This window comes from Sylvia atricapilla, chromosome 7 (assembly GCF_009819655.1).
Source record: "Sylvia atricapilla isolate bSylAtr1 chromosome 7, bSylAtr1.pri, whole genome shotgun sequence".
NCBI lineage: Eukaryota > Metazoa > Chordata > Aves > Passeriformes > Sylviidae > Sylvia > Sylvia atricapilla.
This window is the reverse complement of record NC_089146.1, coordinates 27,515,813-27,532,200: the sequence shown is the minus strand read 5'-3', so window position 1 is coordinate 27,532,200 and position 16,388 is coordinate 27,515,813. Positions and strand designations below refer to the sequence as shown.

The following is a 16,388-nucleotide window of genomic DNA, read 5'->3' as shown; positions in this document are numbered from 1 at the left end:
TCATGCCTTTAAGGACCATGTGTGGTTTTATTGTGATGCCACTAAATAAACATTAAAATGATGGAGGAGTTAAAATTCCCCGTCCTGCAAAGGAGGATTGGACTGAGCTTGGATATAGGTCTATCTGAATTTAAAATGTGTACATGTGAAAGAAAGTGAAAGCACCTGAGATTCCAGATTCTAAACCCAAATAAGTTTCAATTCAGCAGATACCAAGAAAACCACCCTCAACAATCTTTAATGAAACCAAAAGAATAATTGTAGGTTTGTATGTGTGTGTGTCTGTGTATAAGGGTTAATAAATTCAGGGTTAAGGAAAGAGAGGGTGTGTAGACTACTTTTCAGTAAGAGAAAATGATAATACACAATGACATGATGGTAGTGGAAGGCTGGCCATATGCACAAATCTATTATTTTCCACTCTTTGATAATAATAAGCCTTCTGCAACCATCTTTAGTTTGTTTTCATCTTGAAGTATCTCTGCTCTACAATCAGCAGGTGAACACTGTAGAAATTTTGGCAGTGTTACATTCAAATGTACAGCACTGAATGGAAACTCATAAATCAAGGTAAATTTTATATGAAGTCAGATTTTAATGAAGCAAGTGCTAGCTGATAGGAGCCTTGTTGGCCGTTTCAGCACAGCAGTGCAGTAATGCAGATCAGATGTAAATACCATACATAATGGTGACCTATTGATCATGGAGCTGATGCTAACTTGCATAGGCAGTGTTTTGCAGAAGCATGTTTTATTTTTGTTGGCTCCTTTTCCCTTCCTGTTCTGCTTTCTCAATACTGATGTGGGGTTTATTTTTAGCTATTTTAGCCATGATGTCTTGAAAGATTTTATGCATATGCATTTACCAGCAACACGTTGATTTTGACTTGGTATTCACAGATTGTAAGGGAGAGACCTTTTGGGTCACCTAATAAGCAGTTTATGTTTCATTAATTGGTTGAAGTTCAAACAACAATCTGACAATATTGAAGACTGTGCAGAACAAAAGCATAATGAAATAAAAATTATCTGCTCTTCACATTTTGGCATGATGGGTTAGAGAACCACCTACAACCCTTCCCAGTACTGCCACCTCGATTAGATAATAACTGACCATCAAAGCAGCAAGGAGATCCTCTTTTTAACGTCTTGCTTCAGCTGCTCCGTGCCTTGTGTGAGTTACTTACCACAGCTGTGCTGATGGAAAGCCAGATGATCCTGCAGTAGAAGCAGGAGGATGTAGGGTCAAGATTGAGCCCTTGTGAATTAGGATCTCTTGGAACAGCCACACATGGAGAAAGGGTTTGGACTGAACTTTTTCCTATTGCTAAATCCTCTGCCAACAAACAGAGCCAACATTTTATTCTACGCGGGATTTGCACAAAGGCGTCTGCATCTTGGTCCAAATCCAAAATCCAATGGCCTTTGGATCAGGCCAGATGGGATCAGTGAGAAACGTAAGTTTGCAGGATGGTTTTGATGATGATTCTGCAGATTTTCCTTGTGATTGTGCTGGACAGACCTCCCTCTGTCCTTCCTTCCTTCAACACAGCTTTAGTCGTGAGTCACGCAGTAAAACTCTCTGTACTGATGCCTCAAATAAGCTGAGGAAGCACCTGAGCATTGCATCTTCTCTGGCATCAGCACTGCTGTGGTAGGACCTAAGGGTCAAACACTGAAGGAAAACAGTCATTTATGTCAAGGATTAAATTTATTGTGGGAAAAGATGTGGTGAGAACTGAGTGAGATTGCAGGATATGGCAATGAAAGAGGGAAACTAAAGTGTTTGATCTATTGCTTGATATCTGAATTTTCTAGAACATTAGAACAATACACATTAATTTCAGTAGAACTGTGACTCCTGCACTTGCCTGAAATTATACAGCAAATATAGATGCAGTTACCAGAAAATGGGAGGAATAATCAGCAGATCACTTGGACTCTGTATGAATTAGAAGCTGCAATGAATATTTTCTAATGAAGTGAGAACGATACTGTTGGGAAACAAATGACAGAGTGCAGAGCAGACACCCCCTGTGAAGGACTCCGAGCCCTGTGATCCACACTTCATTACTAATCCCAAATAATTCTTGGCAATAAAATACTAATATGGAGAGCTGAGACACAGAAACCAATTCTGTCTTTGGAAGATGAATCCTTCTGAATAAAACAACAAGCTGGGTGTTTGGTGTGGCTTTCAACCTTGCAAAAATTAGCAAAAAGAAGATTAGTTCAGTTGGTTGGAGCACAGTGCTTAATGCCAAGGTTATTCTGTATGGGCCATTCTCTTGAGAGATGGACTGGATGATCCTTGTGGGTCCCTTCCAGTTCAGAATATTCTGTGATTTTATTCTGTGAAAAAGAAGTAGAGCTTAGGAAATAGGAAAGTGAATCTCTGTATGGATTTTAAATGTCTCTCTCTTGGTGATGGTCATTTTCATTGCTGCTGAAAATCACACCTTTTTTATAGAGAGAAGGCAGCCAGTAGTTTAAGTTAAAGCTATTTAAACAGCTGTCAAGTGCTGTAGAGGAATGTTTGTCAAAGTCAGCCTTGGTCTCTGAGGATGTTTGCTTCTCCATGGAAAACTTTGTGTTTCAGTGTCCTGCCACTTAATTTGATGTGTTGCTACTTCAACTAAAATTGGCTAACCCATTTATTTTTGGTGAGCACAGCACATACACTGATAGCACTGTGATATAAGCTTTTTCCCCCCTGGTGACCTTTCACTGTGCATCGTTCAAGCCCCAGGAAGTGGCTGTAAAGTTCATATATAAAGCAGTAGTTGATGATACCCAACATTATCAAGAAGTTATCAACAGTCTCCCTGAAGTATTTGCTTTAGCTGCGTGGCATTACCTGATATAATCAGCTGGGGGGAAAAGATAGATAGATAGATAGATGTATGTATGTATATATAGTAAATCAGATTGAAATATAAATTCTGTTCCCAGTGAATTTCACGTTTAACAAAGGCTATTTTCCTTGAACAAAGTGGCATTTAAGAACATTAAGTGCTTGAATGGTAGAGTACGTATTTTTAGTACTTACCATGAGTATAGTATTATGTGAAATAGAATAGTAGGGGCAGGGGGTTGAATTGGCAAAGAAGCATTGTGCCCTTTCTTGTATGATCCTGCAGTTGCAAATATCACTTCAGGGGACTCTTGATTTGCATAATGCCTACTATGAAGGGAAAGCAAGAGAGCTTACTGATGGGGAAAAAAGGATTAAGTGGTGTGTCTCAGTCAAAATCTGTTAGTGTCTTTTCTCCCTTTATATCACTGGCTCGAGTCAAATTGAGCAGTCAAGCATGCCTGGAGGTGTGGCTGTCCTGGGATGATTGTGCCCAGAGAGGGATGTGCCTCTCCTGGTGCTGTCCTTACCCCGTGGCAGCAGAGGCTCAGCAGGTTGCGGTGTGTGTCACAGATACACACTCGCATAGATAAAGTATTTAAGAGTAGGGGAGACTGCCAATTCGGATCTGAGTGTTACCTTGCTTCTGCTCCCTCTGGGATACTAAGCAGCTGCTCACAGCAGTCCCCCAGTGGGAATTGAGTCTCTGCTCCATCTGCTTTTCATGCAAACCCTTGCACCTCCACAGGGCTGTTGCTGCTCCCTGTGGGATGGGAATCCTCACTGTTCCATTTTCCTCACCATTTTTAAGGGAGTCTGGCTTTTGGGATGACTTCTTGTTTTTAAGCCATGTTAAGAAATTTTAACACTGTGGGTAGATGCTTCACAGTAATCCTGTCACGTTTTTCTCTTAATTGACTCAGCCCTCTCTGCTCCCTCTTTACAACCAGGCATACCTTCTCTACAGCCAGGTTGGGGATATGGTCCATGCTCTGCCTTCTCACAGGCTAAATCATCATGGATGCTCACATGAGCCTTTCTTTGGAGTTGTATTAGTGCAGCTGTGACAATCTGTTTGTAGGGAGACAAGTTTTGGTTTGTTTTTAATTAGATCAATGAGTGTTTCTGGAAAATCTGGCAGGTTTTTCAACATGTGAGCTGCTCTTTGAGAACTGAAGACAGACAGATGTATTCTAAAGCTTATCTGATTTTCCAGCTACACTCATTGATCTAATGACTGATATTACCTTTTTCTTGCAATTTTCCCCTTTTCCTAATTTCTCTGGGGTTGACATGTACATGCCTGCACCCACCCAACTGTGCTGGAAGAATAATTAATTGAAGAACTACAGGAATCGGCATGACAAAATTGCACTGGACTTGCTGCTGCTTGCTTACATGACTTCCCTCTACTGGTCAGCAGAGGAATATTTCAAATATAACCTTTCCTCATTTGCTAGAAAGAAGTTAATGGTTCTCCCTTGGTCCAGGTGCTTGGGGTGATTCTCTCTCCTTTGTCATCTCGAAGCCCTGGCTAGAAGTGTTATGTGTATGAGCTGAACCAGGAAATCCTCAGCACCACCAAGATGCAAGATGTGCATGAGGAATTAGTTATGTGTTTGCAGAGGACTTTAAAGGGAGCCATGGAAGAGGCAGGGAGCTGAAGTAAAGGGAGAGGATAATACTAGACAAAACAATAAATACCAGAAAACATCTAACTTTTGTGCTGCACTTGGAGATGAGCTGCCTTGCTATTCTTCTTGAACAGTTCCACTTGCAAATAATGGGTTCTTAAGTAGAGTTATAAAGAAATTGAGCTATGTGCCTACAAAATAAAGATAGCTGTGTCAGAAGTCAGGACTAGAGCTCAGTTTCTAAAGTGTTTGGCAGCTCTGAGTGAGGACAGATGAAATACCTGAGTTTTTTTTTTTTTCTGTGGACCATGACCACCCAGTCCTGAAGAGTCGTCGTGAGCTCTGGGCTGCTCAGATGAGCTGGCTGCTGCCACAGCATGGGCTGCACAGGCTGGGGCAACACTACACCCACAGACACTTTCCCTGCTGCATGATTTATATAAACAGGAGAGGTTTGGCATAGGGGAAGCAGGAATAACTCTGCCTGCACTCCCATACAGCTGGGGGAATCCTTATTAAGTCAGCTCTAATATCATCCTGAGATTTGGCACAAGGCATGTGAATAAGGGGAAGGACTGAAAATCTGTGGATGAAGGAATCCACATGGACTGTATCCCAGAGTCTCTGAGAACCAGCTAATGAACAACTCCAATTACCTTTATAAATATCATGGACCTTAGGCAAACCCCCAGTGCCATGAATTGCAAAGGTAATACACAAGTGTTAGTGAGAAAGCAGGCCAATTTCTGCCCTGCTAATTGAGGCACTGTTAAGCTACAGAAGTCCAATACACTAAAGTCACACAAGTAGCTCCAGTAAGTCTGTGTGGGAAACGTCAGTTGCTTTTGGGCATAAGACAAAACATCTGTGAGCATGAACCACTAGAGAACGCCTGGACCTTCCCCATTCAACCAAGCACATCAATGGGGTGTTAAATCCCACTCTGTCTGTAAAATCTGGCAGTCAGGGCCATAGAGAGTGAAACCAGGAGAAACAAATGGGATTGACTCGACTGTGCTCTCAGTTACAGCAATGGAAACTCATTGAAACAAATCTGTGTCAGTATTAATATGCAGGAAGATCTGAATTAATATTTGAGAGGCAACATATCACATACTCTGATGAAATGAAAGGTGGTTCAGCTGAGCTGACAGCTGAGCCAAGACCTAATGCTGAGCAGGGAGAAATCAAACATAATCGCTTTTTGCACAGAGTTTGAGCTGCAGATTCTCAGCTGGTTAAAAATGTAGCTTCACTTGTCCATACATCTGAAGAAAAGAGGGTGGTATTGGTGTCTTAAATAATCTTGTGATGTGTAAATAGAAATTGGCTTGGACAGGAAGGCTGCTGTAGAGATTGAAACCTGGCTAATGGACTGTGAACATCAGGCAATTGTTGATGGGAACAAACAGGGCTATGGGGAGGAGTTGTTTGGGGCACTGCAAGCAGTAATGCAAGGTTTGGCTTTATTTAATATCTTCATTAATGAGCTTGGAGAGAGTGCAGTCAGTGTGTTAATTAAATGAGCAGAAGATATTAAACTGGGAGGTGTGTCAGAAAAACAGCCACTGGTATAGAAATAATGGAAAATGACCTGAGGAGGTTACAAATGTAGAGAGGAAATAACAAGGTGAGAGGCAACATGGGGAGAAAACAAAGCAATCCTGAGGAAAATAATCAAAAAGCAGCTATTTAGAGGGTGGGAGAATTTGGAAAGCAGTAAGACTATAAGAGACTGAATGAAGCTAACAGATGGCAAATTGGACCCAGTTTTTACTTTTATTTTTATTTTTACTACTTCTTTTTTCACCACTGCAGTTGCACCTTTGCAATTCTCAGTCTAAATGCAGCACTGTGGGCTGGCACCAGGCTGCACAATTTGTGCTGGTAATTCACCAGAACAAGCAGCTCTGAGGCCATCCAAAACCTCAAGGCTGCTTGCTACAGTAAGAGTGCAGTGAGGCAGTGGGAGCTGCCCCTCAGATAGCCCCAGACTAGTCACCATCAGCTGAAGCCCAGTAGAGGCCAGTGCTCCAAACCATCCAGAGTGACCATTAATGTCAGTTTTAAAGGGCCATGGTTATGCCTCTGGTGAGTTTGTCTGAGTACTGGAGCATGTGCAGGCTCAGGTGCTGTAGCTGAGCTGCTGAGCCTCTCTAGTAACACTCTTGTGGGGGGGGGGCACCCAGGAAGGGCATTCACCAAGACACAGGAGTGCAGTGAGGAGACAGTTTACACCTTCCCACACAGCTGAGATCATGTCTGCTGTATCCTGTGCACCAGCTATATTGGGAAGCAGTTGGGGCAGCCTTGAATTCCTCTTTTGTGTCTGGACACCACGTCATGGGTGTTGCCACCAGCAAATCATAGGCAAGCTGGGGCTAAATTGCAAGCTTTGGGCTAGACACCTGCACTTGCCAGTGGGAAGATTTCCATGACCTCCTCAGACTTCAGTTTCCAGTTCAGAAAAATACTTCGGTTTGCCTTACTATTACATGCAGTTTGTTTTGCCATCTTACTCATGTGCTTGGAGTCAGAGATGTGCCAAAGCATCCTTCTGACAATGGTCCTTTATGTTGCCAGCTCTGAAGGGTTTTATAAGTTTACAATGGCAGTAATATAACTTCACTCCCTCCTAAGTGCAAGGATAAAATAGCTATTTTCAAACAGCTATAGATAACTTAGGCTATTCATTTTCTGATAATTGGATGTTAGGTCTATTGTCAACCTGAGCACAGCTACAGATGCTGCCATCATTTGGGGGTTGTTTAATTTATTTACCAATAACAGTGAACAAAGAATCTCCAGTCTAAAAATATGGTAAGCTTCCATCCAAAAAGAACACGCAATCATAAGTTTAGTAGTCCCAGTGGGATTTTTTTTTGTATCTCTTTTTGAGATGAATAACCTTCTTATATAGAAAATAGGTTCCTCATCTGTACATCTACACTTCACTGTAAATCCTGCAAACAGCCTTATTGAATTCATCAGGAAAAACCTCAATACATAAACCCTGGCCGCTGCTTTCTTTGACTTCCTGTAGGCAGAGCTTGAGAGGTTTTATAAAAGCATCAGGTGAGATAGTTTGCTTGGCATAAGACACTAAGCAAATTTTAAAGAAAAATCAGAAAGAGGAACCATTCAAGTCTTAAAAATCACTCCTAGCTTGGAGTAAATACACGGGTCTCATAAGGTCTTTCTGGCAACTTTCCATCTTTCCAGGGTTATTTGTAATTCTTAGCTCGAGAGGCACAGCAGTGTTGTGGCATCCAGTTGATCAGAAGAAAGGGAGCATGTGGGTGGGCCAGACGTCATGTATTTTCTTGATGTCAGTTATTGCCAAAAGAGGTTATTTTAGTTGTATGGTTTGTTTTGTTGAGATGTAATTATTATGCTAATTATTCCCAAATTTAGTGGTTAATTATTATTCCAAGATCTCTGCCCTGGTACTTCCAGAGATGTACAAGCTTTGGGAAATGTTTCATAGTATTAATATATTTCCACAACCCTGAGTCATTTGGCTAATGTTCCTATAATGCAAAAAGTAACATCCTTTAGCAAGAAGGCATGGCTAGCTCCATGGAACAGCTGATCTGCATCAAAAAGGCATTTTTCTCAATCCGATTTCGCTGCAAGAAGCAAACAGCTTAAAAGGAGTGCAAAAGAAACTAAATGTTGGAACTTGGTTTCATTACATCATTGCACAATTCCCTTATCCCTCCGTTTTCCCGGGGAATGAGGGGGCGTAATGGCCATCCCACTGTTACAGGAGGTCTGTTGGATGCTGTTACAAGGAAAGTTGGAAAGGCTGCCTCAATTCTTCTAGGGATAATTGTGTGACTGAGGTCAGCAGGAGCGTTGTCCTTGATTTCTGCAGCAGGAGGATGAGGAAGGCACGTGGGCTTCATTTGGATTTACTGAGAGGAATGGGTTGGCTACAAAGTTGCTGTCTGCTCCCTGGGCCCTGATTTTAGACCTTCTCCTGTGTTCACAGTGGATGACCAGGGTTAACAGTGGTTGGAGCTGTTACCTCTGGTTCCTTCATGCCTGCACTCACTCCGTGGTGAAGGAAAGGAGAAGCTTTTCTCTGTAGTACACTGGGACATTCAACATTACAAACAAACTTCCCAGGTGGAAACTTAAACCCGTGCAGCCCTGGGACAAGCAGCACAGCTCTGATGAGCCATGGGAAGGTGTGCACTGCCTCTTCACAGGTTGAGGTGGTGGTAACCATAAACACTGAAAGAAATGGTTTGAAGCTGCCCAGGGAAGGCCACCCAATTTCTTCTTTTTTAACTTTTTTAAGAGGAAAGTATCATGGGCAGGTGGTAGAAGAAGTGAAATTGTACCTGTTCACAGAGAAATAGTGGAGAAACTGTGAGGCTGGGGGAAACTGTCCTTGCTCACTGACTTCACTGGGATTGTGGTGCTGCATAGCTGGTGAAGATTAACCTACAAAACTCCCGGGAAACTTGCTGACTCTTCCTCCACAACCCTCAAAATAGAAAGGAAGATCTGGAGCTCAGAGAGAATGCTGAGCTCTGAAAAGCTGAGAGCTTTCTACATGAGCAGATTAAGGAAATCTTGCCATCATATGTTACCCTGTAGGAACTACATTATGGCCCTAATTTTGGTATTAGTTGTACGAGTAGCAGATGCTTTTATAAGTATTATTTTCATTTTAGCTTCTCAAAAATATATTGAATACCTTTTAATTGGGAGTGGAGAGATGCCCATCTACTTTTTAAATCAAGTTTTGAAATTTTCATGACTGTATATTGAAAATTGAAGCATTTGATCTGTTTATGTGTGTTAAGAAGTGTTTACACAGCTTATATTTGCAGCTGTAGGATGGGAGTTGGGAGTAGTACTGGAAGTCCCATAGCGTTACGTGTAAAGATGTTTTGATACATGTGGGAGAATATAAGCAAGTAGGTCAGTGGATAATGACTTAATGATCTGGAGCAGAGGCAGAATTTGGGGAAGTAGTGACAAGGCCTTGCTGGAGAAAAAGGAGCAAACGGAAAATCTGAATGATGGCTTGGGCTAAAAATATCCATGGAGAAAACTGAACAAAGTTAAATGTGTGCATATGGTACGGTAGAGTCATGTTTAACACGCCCAGCGCTCGGCTGTGACTGGGAGGAGCAGCCTGTGAGTGCTCTGCCTCTGGTGTGAGCCCGGGGACAGAGCCCCACACGAGGGGAGGATCTGTGACCCTTCCCCTCAGGCTGCTCCACCTCCAACTGCAAACACACTAGCATGAGCGATCAAATTGTTCATATAATTCCATAAATATTGAAATACCCGGGATTCTGTTGTGCTTGGCATGGACATGCAATTCACTGACAACAAGATTGGACCTCTTGGTTAGTGGACAAATCACATATAACGTAGCAAGCTGCCATTCTTTTACATTCTGTGAAAGCCATAACCATCTTAGTCCCTCTGAAAACATCCCTGTTTGACAAAGCAGAGTTCCTGGGTCAGAGATTTTTTAAATTATATTAGTCATATGCCAATGCAGCCTAGTAAAGTATCATTTAAAGAAAGCAGTGGAAGTTGGGCCTGCTTTTGAGAGATCCACTTGGCTGGGGTAGAGCATGCTGGTGGCATTCCTTCTGCTAACAGGCCTTGAATTGAGGTTAGTGGTGAGCAGACCAAAAGAAACAAATTATATCAGTTATGCCAGGATGGCATGGCTCATACTGTGAGGGAGGAAGCAGGCAAAAGAACCAATTGTTAGTTGAATGGAGTATTTTTCCTAAGCACATTCCACAGGTTTTCATATTAGCTCAGTCTGGACTAACTTTTTATGTGTAACATTATGCTTGCATAAATACCAGGAGCTTCTTTCTTCTCAAGGCAGGATAGGATCAAAATGAGGGCCTGAAGTGCATTTTCCTTGGTGTTTGGAATACGTCATGTAAATGGCACAGAGATTGGGCCACAAGTAATTTGCAGCAGTAAGCATTGATAGGCTTTTGGTCTTTTGGTTCTTTCTGCTTACTGAGCAGACAGTGGTAAAAGACTGTAGTTGCTGGCAAGGGCAATCAGTAGTGTTTGATACGGGAGGAAGCAGACAAGAAAAGATACAGGCTGAGTGTCAGGAAAAATGTCATTAGTCGGGTGTGGAGGTGCTGAGATGAGCCACCCCTCAGACACATCTTTCGCTCTGGAGGGTGCAGGACAGTGGTGCAGGAGGGCTCATGTTGCAAAGGCAGGTCTCTTTTCCTTCCCTGAAACCTCTGGTGAGGGCAGCCTGAGCTCTAGTGCTGGCTGGGCTGCTTCAGTCAGCTCAGCTGCTGCAGCCACTGACACGTCCCTGCAAAAGCACCAAAGGACTGTCCCTTCTAGGAGAACTTGTTGGGTGTTGTCTTCAGGAAGCACTTCTTGGCCCTGGGAATACTGGGAACCTGGCTCAGGGGCTGAGGGGATGAAACACTGGCAGGAGCTGGGCTGAGAGCCAGGGTCTGGTTGGTCTGTGTTGGGTTTTGTGACAGGCTGTACTTGTGCTTTGGTGACAACTCTTGCCTTTCCTGTTGGAGCTGATCCATATTGCTGGGGGCATCCATAGGAGCAGCAGGCTGTTCCCATCACACAGGAGCTCCAGGCAGTTCAGGCTGTCAGGAGCTCTGACCATGATGGCATAACCCACACAGCAGTGGGGAAATGCTTTCCAAAAGGAAAGTTGTTGGCCATCTCTGTACTGTCACTGTGAAGAGCTGTGGGATGAGAGCAGGGGTTAAAACTCTGAGCAAAGCAGCACAGGAACCGACCCAGAGAGATTTAACTGCATCTTCTTCTCCTGCAGTGAATGCATGAGTGTGTCTGTGTACATCTCTAAATTTCACTGCCGCCTAATTTCCCTTCTACAGCATATCAACCAATTTCTAGTGCCAAGGAACCTAATCATCTGTTTATTAAAATGAGACAGACAATAAGTTTGTGGGGGGAAATGTTAAGGCAGTGCACATTGATCATCCTGATTTAGGACAGTACTGCCATCGCAGCATTTCCAGAGACAAATTCTTTGCAGCTAATTGCATTATAAATTCCACTAAACCATTTTATGAGGTATTTCCCTAAGATACGAGCCCTTCATCAAAAATAAAACCAAAAGGAGCAAATAACCAGTTGCGGGGTTTTTCCTAAGTAAGTATTATATGAATGTAAGAAGAGAGAAGGAAAAATGAAAATCATGTTAATTAATTGCTAAATCTGTTATAATGGGCTAGTTTTAAATAGTGTGGAACATGTTGAAACTCATACAGATTTTCCATCTCGAAGCCAAAGAAGTTGAGTCCTGAGGTCTTTGTCCTCAGAGCAAGATGGCCCTGAGCAAGTACAGGTCAGGATTTTCATCTAACTGAGTTTCAGAGGTGGCAGTCCTGTCATGAATCTTAACCAACCCAGACAAGGCTTGGGTGCTGGACCAGCTTCAAGAGAGTCCAGAGAAACTGTGGCAGTGGGACTCAGCCTCTTCATCTTCCTCCCTGCTGTGGCCATGGAGTTACAGTGCTGGCAGTGGGTTCCTGGAATAGGAACATCATTAGGAAACAGAGCCATCATGTACAGCCAGCGTGAACAGCAGAGAGCAACTCCCCCAAATACTCAGTGGTAGTGCTTAGTAAAGTGCCTTTTTACAGGGGTTCTCAAACTTTGTTTTTCTCAAGCTGGGTCAGAAGACATGGAAGTGCAGAGCAGTTAATTGGATTTCCCATGGAAAAAAATAGCAAGCACCAGAGGACTGAGGCTGGCTTCCTTGTTTCCCAGCCTCCAGCACAAAGCAGCAAACTGTTGGCCACAGTACTTCAATATTTCTTTGGGTGACTGGGAGCAAAGCATGACATTCCCTTTTTTACTTCCATACTGAAGGGCACAAATTCTCATTTCTTGAAAATATTTGTCACTTATAGCATGCCTATACAAATTCTCTTCTTGGTTCCTACAAGTGGTGTGCTGTGGGATCGATTTAGGGACTCCAGGCAGGGGGAGATCGCAGTCAGACCAGGAGAGGGCTGGGTCTCCTCCAGTTTTCATGTATGAGATGTTTCAGGCAGTGCTCACTTCTGAAAAACTTACTCAGTAGTTCAGCAATTGGGAGATTTCTTTGCCAGGGTAGCTTTGTCACAGGAAAGCTTTTCCTCCTAATGTCTTGTATGAAATTGGGAGTTGCAAGCTCCCAGTTGTAGCTGTCAGTCTGCTGATTAGAAGAAAACATTTTCTTTCTTCCTCCTCCTCTCCCCTTCCCCATGCAGTAAAATGATTTGATTACAAAGAAATAGGGAGATAAGTGTACTGGCTGTGGCCTCTGAGCCCAGGGTAGCTGATCCTTTCAGTGCTCACAGCTGGGATGTGGATAAACCCTGACTGTGCAGTGGGCACATGCACAAGGGGAGACCCTGCTCCCTGTCTGTAGGGAACCCACTGCTGTCAGGTCACCCCGCTGCAGCTGGGTGGGGAGGAACAGAGCCTTCCCCAGAAACTTCCATCTGCACTGTCCTCAGGCAGAACAGAGATTTCTCACCTTGCTGACAGAGCCACTCTGCCTGAAGTTCAGTGGGTCGAGTAAAGCTGAAGGGGCTGGGTAGTTCCTGGGCTTGAGAATTAGTTAATTAGTTCTCACCTTGCCCTGAGCTGGGTCAGATATGAGGTGTTTGTCTCAAGGGGGAACTGAGGTGAAGTGGTTCATCACTAAAGAAGCATTGGATCATGCCAGAACAACCATTAGGGCCCAGAGCAACCATTAGGGCCCAGGACTAGCTGGCTCATTAGACCTCTCCATCTCTGCTCCTGACAGGAGAGATGCTCATACTCTCTTTAAATGTGCTGTTAATTAAATGTTCCCTGAAGATAAGGATGCTGTAGCAGCACGCCTAGTGTTGACTCCCAGATCAAAGGAGTGAGTTCCCTGCACAACAGCCATTAAAGGTGCACTTTGGACTGACATAAACCAGAGACAGGCATAAGAAATTTAAGCCAGGGGTTAGGTGAAAAACCTGATAAAAGTATCTCAGACAAATTCACAGAAATCAGATGACTCTGAGGTAGAAGAAAGTCCCATAGAATAACTGGACACATACACACAAAGTGTGGTTTTTATCCTTGTACATAGGTAACAGCTGGCATAGCAATGGGCTTTAATCTGGGGAGAGGGGGACATCTGCTTGTTGGTTGGGAAGAGGGGAGGGAGAAAAAAATAATTTCTATTTTTTTCTGGTAAAACGGGCATTTGTCATTCTCATTTTTTATGTTTTTGTTTCCGACAATTGTTACGTGGTTGTTAAATTTTTTAAGTCATTTTAGATTTTCCAAAAGTGACCATGATTTGTTACTTATACTGTAGCTTACAGAAGTGACACACTTAATATCGGGGGGTCCAAACCTGGATATCTACCAATGGAGATGGAGATCAGGTAAATGCACACCTGCTCTTCCAAAGAGGAAAAGTTGCCACTTGGGCACCAGTTGGAGAGGGAGTCACAGGCTGTACCATGAGCATTTTGGACCAGGCTAGAGCTGAGCGCTGCCATTAATCGCCAGCCTTGGTGTAGGCCCAGCATGGCTTTGTGTGACAATGGTGTTCAGACCGCGCCATCCACAGGAGACTCCGTGTCCCTGGAGAAGGCTCTGGGTCCATCCCCAGCAGTAGCTGAGCTCAGGGATGCTGAGGCAGACCTGGCAGGAGCTGTGGTCCCCAAGCCCAGCCCGTAGCGAGCGCGAGGTGCCAGCTTGCTCTCCCAGCAGGAGGGAAGGTGGTGGTGGCCACAGCAGAGTCCGTGCAGGTGAGAGGGAGGTGCCTGCAGATAGAAGAGAGTAACTGTGGGGCACTGTGGCCATGCCTGTCATCTCCTCTTCTCTTTTACAGACACTTAACAAGAACAACTTGATACCAGACGACAGGACCAACTTCTACCCGCTGCAGCAAACCAATGTGTACACAACAACCTATTATCCCAGTACACTGAATAAATATGATTACAGGCCCGAGACCTCCCCTGGAAGGACCTTTACCAACAGCTGATGATGGACAGATCCTATGGGACTGGATAACTTCCTATATGATTTTTTTTTTATTGATTTTATGGACCAAATACCGGCCCAGCTTCTAGATGTAAATATTGTACAGTAGGGTCTTTTTTTTTTTTTTTTTTTTCCCTTTGGTTAATTGTGTTTCTTGTAAACAGCACATCTCCTTATAAGGACAAAAATTCAAAGGGACCATTCTGCAGAGCTTTTGTGGATATTTGTCTGGAGATGGCTCTTCTACTGCAACTGTTTCTGGCTGGAAGGTCAGCGTGCTGTCCAAGGCTGAGGTTTTCGAGGAAGGGGCTGTGTGCTGGGCTTGGTGGCCATTGAGCAGCCACACACAACACATGGGAGCACTCCAAGCACGGCAAGAGGTGGCCTCCTGGAGCAGGGTTGGATGCATCCTTCCTGAGCCAGGACAACAATGGTGTGCTGGATGACACACAGCTCATGGGACAGACCAAACAGGACTCCATCACGCCAACAACTTGAAGAACATTTTCTTTTTCCTTTTTTTTTTTTAATTCTTGGTTTTATTTTTGATTTTTTATGTTTCTGAGAAAAGAAAAAAGTAGTAATTTTCTAGGGCAGTGTTCCCTGTATCTTCAACTGAATCTTTTCATATTACAGGAAATACTCTCTGCAGCCTTCTTTGGTAAAATGCAGTTCAGCTGATGAGAAACAACACACAAACGAAGTGCATTATCCAAAGAAGCTTTCCAGAATGTTTCCAGTCTTAATTAAAAGAAAATTATACAGGCAGTGAGACACTGAGAAAAGTAAATGTTGGAATAACATTGGAGACATGAACTTGGAGTGCCTAACAAACAAAGATGTTTATATCACTGGAAAAAGAGATGTGATGATTGCCGCACAAGAGCCATGGGCTTTTTTTCTTTCTTCCTTTTTCTTTTTTTCTGAGACAGTGTTAACTCCTTTTGTTCTAGCTTTGATCCTGATTGTGTCTGCCAGGAGAGGCAACTTTAGAGGCCATGCTCTTCTTGTGGGAAATCACCATGCTTTCAGCTAATATTTCCTCTTGTTTTATTATTGGGGTTTAGTTCATATACTTTCAAAAAATGAGTGATTCTGACTTTGCAGGGGGAAGGTATTTTTTTAAGGAATGTTTCCATAGTCTGACATGACCCAGAAAGTCTGCTGCACGTTCTTATAGCATCTTCCAGTCAGTACTCTATAAAATAGTAACACAGCTGAGTAATGTGCATTGTTTGCCAATATTTCTTTAATTCTTCTGAGGAAAAACAGCCCAACAACCAAATGCTGCTGCAGCTATTGAAGTAAATTGGAGCGGTAGCATTATTAAACAGTATATCCAGCCTTGAAATGTAATTTTGTGTATGTGTGTGACTGTGTCTATAAGAACTGTATTAGTCTGATGCAGAAGCCATGTTGTCTACAGCCAGATGTTTGTCTGACATAATTGTTTGGCAAAAAGGAAACTTATTGCTGGTGCTTAATGTACAACTACATCCAGTGTGTTAGCAACGTGAACAAGTTCACCGCTGTTATCATTCAGTGTTTCTAAATATTTATGATGAACTCCTGATGCTAAGTATTTTAGAATGTCGCAGTACTGAGCATGAGATAAAAGTACACCCTGAAATACGCATGAGCTCCACGTGGTCCTGAGCTTGGCTTTGTTGTCTGCCCCTTGCCCAGCAGTGCCGGGCCCCGGGCTCGGTCTGTTCCCAGCTGTCCTGTCTGTCCCCGCTTGGTTTCGGATTTCGCTGTGAGCCCACATCGGTTGTTTCTCGGTGCTGTTCCTTTGCAGTTGCTTGTTTGGAAGCCCGGCTTGGGCCGTGTACTCAGCTCTTTCACGTAGGCAGCTGGTAGGGAATGAAGAAAGCC

General features: G+C 43.4%; 1 protein-coding gene across 1 annotated transcript in view; it reads left to right on the top strand.

Moving 5' to 3' along the window:
• SEMA5B (semaphorin 5B) overlaps nucleotides 1–16,152 on the top strand; it is a 130,168-nt gene extending 114,016 nt beyond the window's left edge. Inside the window, exon 21 of the mRNA XM_066323069.1 lies at nucleotides 14,359–16,152. Coding sequence (XP_066179166.1) covers nucleotides 14,359–14,514 — 156 coding nt within the window. The 3' untranslated portion in view covers nucleotides 14,515–16,152. The remainder of the gene's footprint in view (nucleotides 1–14,358) is intronic.
• Nucleotides 16,153–16,388: the final 236 nt, after the last annotated feature.